Below are 8,681 nucleotides of genomic sequence, written 5' to 3'. Positions count from 1 at the left end.
AATCACAGATTTTAAGACATTAAAAGCTAATATTGTACACAACAGTGTACCTACAGACACTAGTAAATGCTTTAGTATCTGAATTTTCTTTTCAATCTGGAAATAGGGCAAGTCAAATCACAAAATTTTACCTCCATATTTTGATGATAAGACAGAAAGCCTAGTGGAGAAATATCCTTTTAAGCTCAAAATATACATTCAAAATAAAATGAAAACATGACTGAAACTATACAATCCTAAGTACAGTCTTTATAAAAATTAATCCATTAAAAATTATACCATGATAAACAATTAAATAGAAAGATTTGTTTCAAATTTCTCTACATTAGATAACTAAAATTGGGGAGGGGGGAGAGAAACTTCTTGACAGAATCTTTAGGCGATGCAGATAGTATGTCATCAAGCAGCAAAAAACCTTGAAATAGGGTCTCTGAGCTGTAAGTCCAATGCTGTAAACGTGTGCAAGTTTATGGCACAGGAAGAGTCATCACCGAAATTTCCTCTAGATGTTACTGTGCTCACTCTGGTTCTGAAACATGTGCCACTTCAACTTCCACTGTTTCAATAGCTTCTGTTACTTCAGATATTTTTTGTCCTTGCTGCTGTGCCAGTACATAATTAACTACTTGCATAATACTTTGGTCAGAAAGAGTTGACACCGATGCACATTCCTCAGTAGCTGCAACAGCTTCAATAGCTTCAATGGTTTCTCCGGTCACTACTACAGTCTCGATTTCCTGAGAACCACTGCTTTCTTGTTCTTGCATGCTTGACGTTAAGATACTAAAGGCATGCTCCACTTGAGTTCCCTGGTTGTGAAACTGAAGCGTATCTTTCTCCAGCATAATCTTGCAAGGCACATAATCCCTGTGGAATTTGGTCATGTGTTTCCGGAGTGTTCGAGCATCAATATAAGCTTCATTGCATACAGGACAGACATAAGGCCGTTCACCTGTGTGTGTTCTTACATGGCGTTTCAGGGAACGTGCATCAGCCCAAGCAACCCCACATGTTAAGCATTCAAATGGCTTAACTCCTATAGGAAGAAAAAAATAATACATTAAATAGTTGCCAGGGAATTATTAACTTTTACAGTTACCCACATACAGGCCGAAATTTTAAAGTCACAGAAGTCTAATTTGCTTTATGGTAGTTGATGAAATGATCATATTAGCACAATCAAGATTATGTTCCATGTTGATCCATGATTTCTCCCTTAGATCTTTGTTACAAATAACATGATTTTAATGACGTCACATGGGCACAAGGAGATGGATCACTTTTTTATTATATATAATGTCCAAAACAAGTCACCACCTCTTTAATTCTCTTCCTATGGTTTTTCATGGCACCATCATCCTTCTTAAGGTTTGCAACTCTGGAGCTTTCCTTGATGCTAGCTCCTGCTCCTCCCCCCACTGCTGGTCCAATCAGTTGCCAAGTCTTATACTGATTCTACCTCCACACATTCTATCAAATATATTAAATCCTCTCCACTCAGTCACTGTGCTTATTCAGCCCCCTCATTGCCTGCCACTCTCTAGCTAAAAAATCATCAATGGCTCCCTACAAAACACAACCTCCTTAGCCTGGGTCATTTAAAGCTCTATACAATGTGGGTACAATCTACCTTTTCAGATTTATTTCATGTTACCACTCACCCCCTTCACATACTATGTTTTAGCCAAATTGGTATAACTAGTTAGTTCTTCCTTGAACCCAACATTCCATCTCCCATCGCTCTGCCTCTGCATATGCTGTCCCCCATATCTAGGATTCGCTTCCTATTTCTCTTCACCTCTTAGAATCCTTGGATTACTTAAAGGCTCAACTTAAGTGCCACCTCTTACTCAAATTCAACTTGAAGATTCCCCATCGTCCCAGTCATTAGTTCTCTTTCCTTCCTCAAGCTGCTCTGTATTTACTTCTCTGTGTACAAACTGTCTATACCCAGTAAAATATAAACTCCTTGAGGGCAGGGACTTTTATTTTTGTCTTTTTAAGCCCCCCTTGTTACCACACCCACCACAGTACCTAGCACAGTGGGACTTGTTATAGACAAATAAGAGTAAAATCTTTTATTCCTTGAGGACTGAAGGAAAATGCTGTAAATAGCAGTAAAACTATAAACTGGGGGAAATTACCTGATTTATTACTTATAATATATCAACATTTTAAAAGATGTTATATAAACACTGTACAGTGATCATGACATTTTTCTCACTGCAAGAAACTACAACCTTCTCAATGACCAGTCTATTCTACTGACTCTGTGAAGGTTAGTTCAAGAGAAAGATTGAAAAGTATTAGCTATTAATTAACACCTGATGCAGGGATCCATGTTTAAGAATTTGCTTAGGGACGTTATGTAGCTCAAAATGCATGATAAAAGCTTTTTGTTACTTTCTCTTTTCTTTCTTTCCCTTCTTTCTTTTCTTTCTTTCTTTCTTTCTTTCTTTCTTTCGTTGCAGGGTTGAAGGCAGGGCAATTGGGGCAATTGGGGTTAAGTAACTTGCCCAAGGTCACACAGCTATTAAGTGTGTCAAGTGTCTGAGGCCACATTTGAACTCAGGTCCTCCTAACTCCAGGGCTGGTGCTCTATTCACTGTACCACCTAGCTGCCCCTACTTTCTCTTTTTTAAATAGTTTTGATATTTATTTTTGAAAATCATTTTTTAAAAAATTTGAATTCCAAACTCTTTACTTTCCTTCTAGCCCCTTTCCACCCACTGAGAAAGCAAGCAATAATACTTTTTATATACATGAAATCATGTAAAATATATTTCCATGTTAGCAATGTTGTTAGAAAAAAAAGCAAGAAAAATAAAGAAAATAAAGAAAAAAATGCTTCAATCAGTACTCAGAGTTCATCAGCCCTTTTTCTGGAGGTAGGTAGCATTTTTCATCAAGAGTACTTTGGAATTGTCAGGGATCATTGTATTAATCAGAGCAGCTGAGTCTTTTAGAGTTCATGACCATTACAATATTGCTGTTACTGTGTACGATGTTCTTCTCCTGGTTCTGTGTACTTTACTTTGCAACAATTCAAACAAAGTCTTCTCAGGTTTTTCTGAAACCATCCCTTTCACCATTTCTTACAGCACAACAGTATTCCATCACAATCAGACACCACAACATGTTCAGCCATTCCCCAATTGATGAGCATCCCCTCAATTTCCAGTTCTTTGCCACAACAAAAAAGAGCTGCAATAACTTATTTCTCTACATAAGTCCTTTTCCCTTTGATCTCTTTGGGATACAGACCTAGTAGCAGTATTGCTGAGTTCCAGGGTATGTACAATTTTATAGCCTTTTGAGAGTACAGTTCCAAATTGTTCTCCAGAATGGTTAGACCAGCTCAGAATGCCACTAACAGTTTATCAGTGTACCTATTTCCCCTCATCCCCTCCAGCATTTATCATTTTCCTATTCTGTCCAGCATTAGCTAATTTGATAGGTGTGAGGTGGTACCTCAGAGCTGTTTTAATTTGTTTAAATTTTTTTAAATTTCGTATACAGAGACAGGGGAGGAGAAGCAATATAGATTTGAGAAAATTACAAGGTAGACTTTTCCAAAGCCTACCTGCTGGGGGCTCCGAAATGTCCAAATGTGAAGCCTTTTCCTGGACTTGTGTTAAAGACATTCCAGGGTAGTCAAATTGCCTAAGCACCTAAAGTAGATCTCAAAAGACTTCTCTACTCACCCCTTTCCCCTATCCATCTAACTGATGAAAATAAAAAATCATAACCTCAAATCTTCAAACCACACAACAGCATCCGTAATGTTACATTTTGCCAAAAATATCTTCCATAGATACTGCATTCACATGTGGAAAAAGGTACAGATATAAGGAAAAAGTGAATTCACCTTAGGATACAATTGCTCTTGATATGGTAATAACACCTTTTATGGAGAAGTCCTCTCCTTACAATTTATTATTACTTGGGGATACCTAGTGCATACTGAATACCTATTTTCTGAAGTCACACTATCATAGTGTACTTTCTTCCTCTGTCAAGTGGGGAACAGTCTTCCATTTTAACAAAGTTCAGCTAAATGAGTTGTTATATATTGAGATGTTTATGCTTTCATCAAATTTATTAGAATAGGATTCTACTTGTAACTAAGATAAGTAGATCGAACAGCAGCTATGTTTTAGAGTCACAGCATCAGTCACTTCCAACAGGAAAGGAAAGGGGTGAAGTCCAGTGGGCTCACAAACAATAATAGTAGAAAGGTAGAAAATGAGGAGAAAACCAGTTCCAAAAGGGCATTCCTTCTATATTAACACATGTAAGCATGTACAGCCTACCTTCATGGTTGTTCATGTGTCTTCTATACTCTCGTAGTTGAGTGAATTTTCTTCCACACTGTTCACACACACGTTCCAAATTTTGTTTTGCTCTTCCTTTCTTCCCATGAGTAGCTTTCTTTACATGTCTTCTATATAAGGCTTTTTCATAGAATTCCTTACCACATACATTGCACCTAAAATATGATACATGCTTTTACCCAATACTTATACATCAGAAAAACTCTAAGAACCAGACCTGGAAGTACTATGTCATATCTTAATTTGGATCAGAACTTTTCCAAGATTACTCACCTATAAGGCTCTGTGACAGAATGAGACTTTACATGGGAATACCAATCTTTCTTCCAACTGTAGCACTTTTCGCAAAATTGGCACTGGAATGGCTTCACACCAAGATGTTTGTTCATGTGCTGGCGGAGATCTCGGGCTTCAAAGAAACTTTTTTCACATCTGTAATAAGGAAATTTAATCACCAAAGTGAATCATATTCTTATTCAAAGCAAGTTTCCATTTTTTACTGAAGCCTTTTTGTTTTTATATCACATTTTTTTTTATATATCTCTCTGCCTTCCCTACCCTATATGCTATCCTTTATAACAAAGATTTATAAAGAAATAGAAAAAGCAGTTCAGAAAAAACAACCAACACATTAATCATGTCCAACAGTACATGCTACATTTTATGGTCCCCTAACTCTGCAATGAAATAATTGAAGGAAGTGCATTATCTTAACTTTTCTCTGGGTCCAAACCTATTCATTGTAATTATACAGTGCAAAACAAGTTTTTATAAACATTTAATAAGTTTATGGAAACACCATTGGAAAGTGACATAAATTTGAACAAAGAAATTCCACAACATTTAAATTTTTGTTAAATAACCAAACGGAACAAATTGTGTTTAAATTAGTTGAATGTTTTATATTCTAAACACTTACTGAGTACACTGATAACCTCGAACCTCAGGCTTTGGCTGATGTTTCTTTAGGTGCTTGCTGAGTCCAGAGCCCCTATGAAAAGACTTTCCACAGATTGAGCAAAGGTATTTTGACTCTCCTGTTAAAATAAAAAACCTGTCAAGTTTGAAACTTAGGTTCTTTATCAATAGTATTTTTCCTCAAAGTTTCATATATTCTGAACTTAAACTCCCCTCCCCGCAAAAAGATATCTGAAACCTTAAACTTTACTATTTGTAGTTTTAAAAATGTATATCAACTTTAATAACACATTAACCAAAAAATGCCCTATTTTCTCTTGAAGCCCCTTCCCATCACGTGACATAATAAATAAGCAAATATGTCATTTACTGACAAAATTAACAGGTCTTGAAAACATACATAATATTATTTAAATTTATGTAATATGATTAATAAAATAATTTTACTTGCTACTGAATTAATAGTAACTTCTTGTCATTATATTTTTTAAATCAATGAATACTGAATAATGAATAGTGCAAATCATTATCATGTTGGGGCTTATAAAATTTTTTTATGTTAGGAGTACATATACTCAAAGATTAGGTTAGTTGTTAAATCTATTTTTTGCCTATGGCCCTATTTCTTGTAAGCATACCCTAATTTCCTTAAGGTACTGAAGTTATACATAACCCTATATCAAGATGTATTATTCAAGCAAAACACTGTTAGAAGCTCCTTTTTAATACTGGAAAAAATAGGGGCTACCCTAAAAACAAACAAACCAATCCAATTTTTACCGTCCCAACATAATACAATTGGCTACACTGGAGGAAGCCAGAACAAAAAATACATACACTCACAAACATGCATAGTGTATCAGTATAGTATAGTTGGTCTCAGTACCTGTATGAATGCTCATATGTTCTTGAAGACTACGCTTGGTGACAAAAGACTTAACACAGAGCTCACACTGGAACTGTTTCTGGGCTTCATGGAGAGCCAGGTGTAATTTTAAACCATGCTTGTAAATGAAAGCTTTTCCACAGACCTATGAAAAGATTTTTGTTAAAGCTATTAGTTAAAAAAAAAAAAGGAAAGGGCAAGCAAGTACTGTTTCTAAAGAACAAGAGACCATTCACAAGCCACTAAGAGGACTTTACTATTTTAAAGCCAGATTGTGAGGACTGACTGTTCCATCTGCAGAGCTATATATAGTTTCTTTACCCATCACACTGCTCATGAAGGAACAACAGAAGTACCCTTATATTATTTAGCAAATGCCACAATAATAGCTCATACTGTCTCTGTGAAACTGATAATTTAAGTATTGGCCCTATTTTATACTTTAAGACAGTAAAGTGATTTGTCTATGGTTGGTGTCCTACATTAATGTACACCAGCCCCACTAATCCAATAGATTCAACAGAGTGAAATCAATTATGTTGCTAGACATCCATGTCAGTCTAGAGACTCCTAGGAGAAAGGGCAGCTTAGATGGACACCAGAAATATACCAGGTCCAGGACTCTGCTTGAACCACAGATGCCCCAAGGAATGTTCTTTGGATCCTAGACAGTCCAAAGAGTTAGAAGACCCTTAAGGATGACAGAATGGGAACCCACGTACGTATATGGTAGAGAAAACCAATCTATTCTAGGAGGCACAAATAAGTCCAGTCAAAATCTGTAACTTTAAAAATTTTGATAAATTTTGTTTAAACATAACCACCCCCTTTCCTACCCATACCCAATTAAACCCACTTACAAAGTACATTTCCTGAGTAGTTTATTATTGGTTGTTAATAGAAAAGGTGCGTCCTTTAATTTGGATTGCACTTGCATGAGAATACTCGTGGCCTGAGCAGATCGCACAGCAGCAGAACTCTGTAATATTTTACATGTGAGAGTGACTTACAGTTAATCTGCCATTAGAATATAATAAACCCACTCTGCCACTATAGTTAGTTCAGATCTTTTTATTTTAACAGATATTATATCTATTCAAACACACGTACACATTTACCTGGCATGCATGTGGCTTCACACCCGTGTGCTTCAACATGTGTATTCTGAGAGAATATAGTTTGGGCAATGTCCTTCCACATATAGAACATATAAACTCCCGCTTGGTTCGACCCTTTTCAGTTGATGCTCCTGAATCTTCTTCAGCAGCAGAGGAAGTAGGTACATCACTTTTTCGGGTATGTCGAATGAGGTGCGCTCGTAAAGAAGCACTATATTGAAATTCTTTTTTACACAACTAAAAAACAAAAAAATTAAATTCAGTAATTTATAAATACATTTAATTTTAATCCAAATAAATGAAATTCCATCAAATTCTTCCTCACTGAACATTTATTGAGCCTCTGCTTGCCAAAGAACTCTGGAAGATACCTAGACATAAGACAAAGATTTGGTTCTGCTCCTTGAGTTACAACCTAGCAGAGAAGGAGATAGTTCACCTACATAAAATGAAACAGTTCTAAAGTAGAAATGATCTCTGAGCGCTACATCAATTATAATTATTTTTCATAAAGAGATGCCTTCATTAAAAAAAAACCCTACAATAGTCTATTACCGTGATCAAAAAAGTACTTAATAATAAATAGCATCTACCTAAAACCATCGACAAGCATTATTTGTAATGGGGATAAACTAGATGCATTCCCAATAAGATCAGGGGTGAAACAAGGATGTCCATTATCACCCCTATTATTCAATTTGGTACTAGAAACATTAGCTGTAGCAATAAGAGAAGAAAAAGAAATTGAAGGAATTAGAATAGGAAAGGAAGAAACTAAATTATCACTTTTTGAAGATGATATGATGATTTAACTAGAGAATCCTAGAGAACCAAGTAAAAAACTACTTGAAATAATAAACAACTTTAGCAAAGTTGCAGGATATAAAATAAACCCACATAAATCCTCAGCATTCCTATACATTACTGACAAAGCCCAACAGCAAGAGATAGAAAGAGAAATTCCATTCAAAGTTACTGAAGGCACTATAAAATATTTGGGAGTCTATTTGCCAAGACAAACCCAGGGCCTATATGAACATAACTATGAAACACTTTTCACGCGAATAAAATCAGATCTAAATAAATGGAGAAATATCAGTTGCTCATGGTTAGGCCGAGCTAATATAATAAAAATGACAATTTTACCTAAATTAATCTATCTATTCAGTGCCATACCAATCGAACTACCAAAAAATTTTTTTACTGAGCTGGACAAAATAATAACAAAATTCATTTGGAAAAACAAGAGGTCTAGAGTATCTAGGATATTAATGAAAAGACATGCTAGAGATGGTGGCTTAGCCACACCAGATATTAAACTGTACTACACAGCAGCAGTCATCAAAACTGCCTGGTACTGGTTAAGAAACAGGGGTGTGGATCAGTGGAATAGGATAGGTACACAAGTAGGTGAAATCAACAAGT

At 35.7% G+C, this 8,681-nt stretch overlaps 1 protein-coding gene across 1 annotated transcript in view; it reads right to left on the bottom strand.

Moving 5' to 3' along the window:
• Nucleotides 1-242: 242 nt before the first annotated feature.
• ZBTB11 (zinc finger and BTB domain containing 11) overlaps nucleotides 243-8,681 on the bottom strand; it is a 29,230-nt gene continuing 20,791 nt past the window's right edge. Inside the window, exons 6-11 of the mRNA XM_036746810.1 lie at nucleotides 7,257-7,493; nucleotides 6,139-6,283; nucleotides 5,254-5,371; nucleotides 4,608-4,766; nucleotides 4,314-4,489; nucleotides 243-1,036 (exon numbers count right to left, since the gene is read on the bottom strand). Coding sequence (XP_036602705.1) covers nucleotides 519-1,036; nucleotides 4,314-4,489; nucleotides 4,608-4,766; nucleotides 5,254-5,371; nucleotides 6,139-6,283; nucleotides 7,257-7,493 — 1,353 coding nt within the window. The 3' untranslated portion in view covers nucleotides 243-518. The remainder of the gene's footprint in view (nucleotides 1,037-4,313; nucleotides 4,490-4,607; nucleotides 4,767-5,253; nucleotides 5,372-6,138; nucleotides 6,284-7,256; nucleotides 7,494-8,681) is intronic.

The sequence above is a fragment of the Trichosurus vulpecula genome, chromosome 2, assembly GCF_011100635.1.
Source record: "Trichosurus vulpecula isolate mTriVul1 chromosome 2, mTriVul1.pri, whole genome shotgun sequence".
Taxonomy (NCBI): domain Eukaryota; kingdom Metazoa; phylum Chordata; class Mammalia; order Diprotodontia; family Phalangeridae; genus Trichosurus; species Trichosurus vulpecula.
Note: the sequence above shows the minus strand (reverse complement) of the source record. Positions and strands in the feature narration are given on the sequence as shown.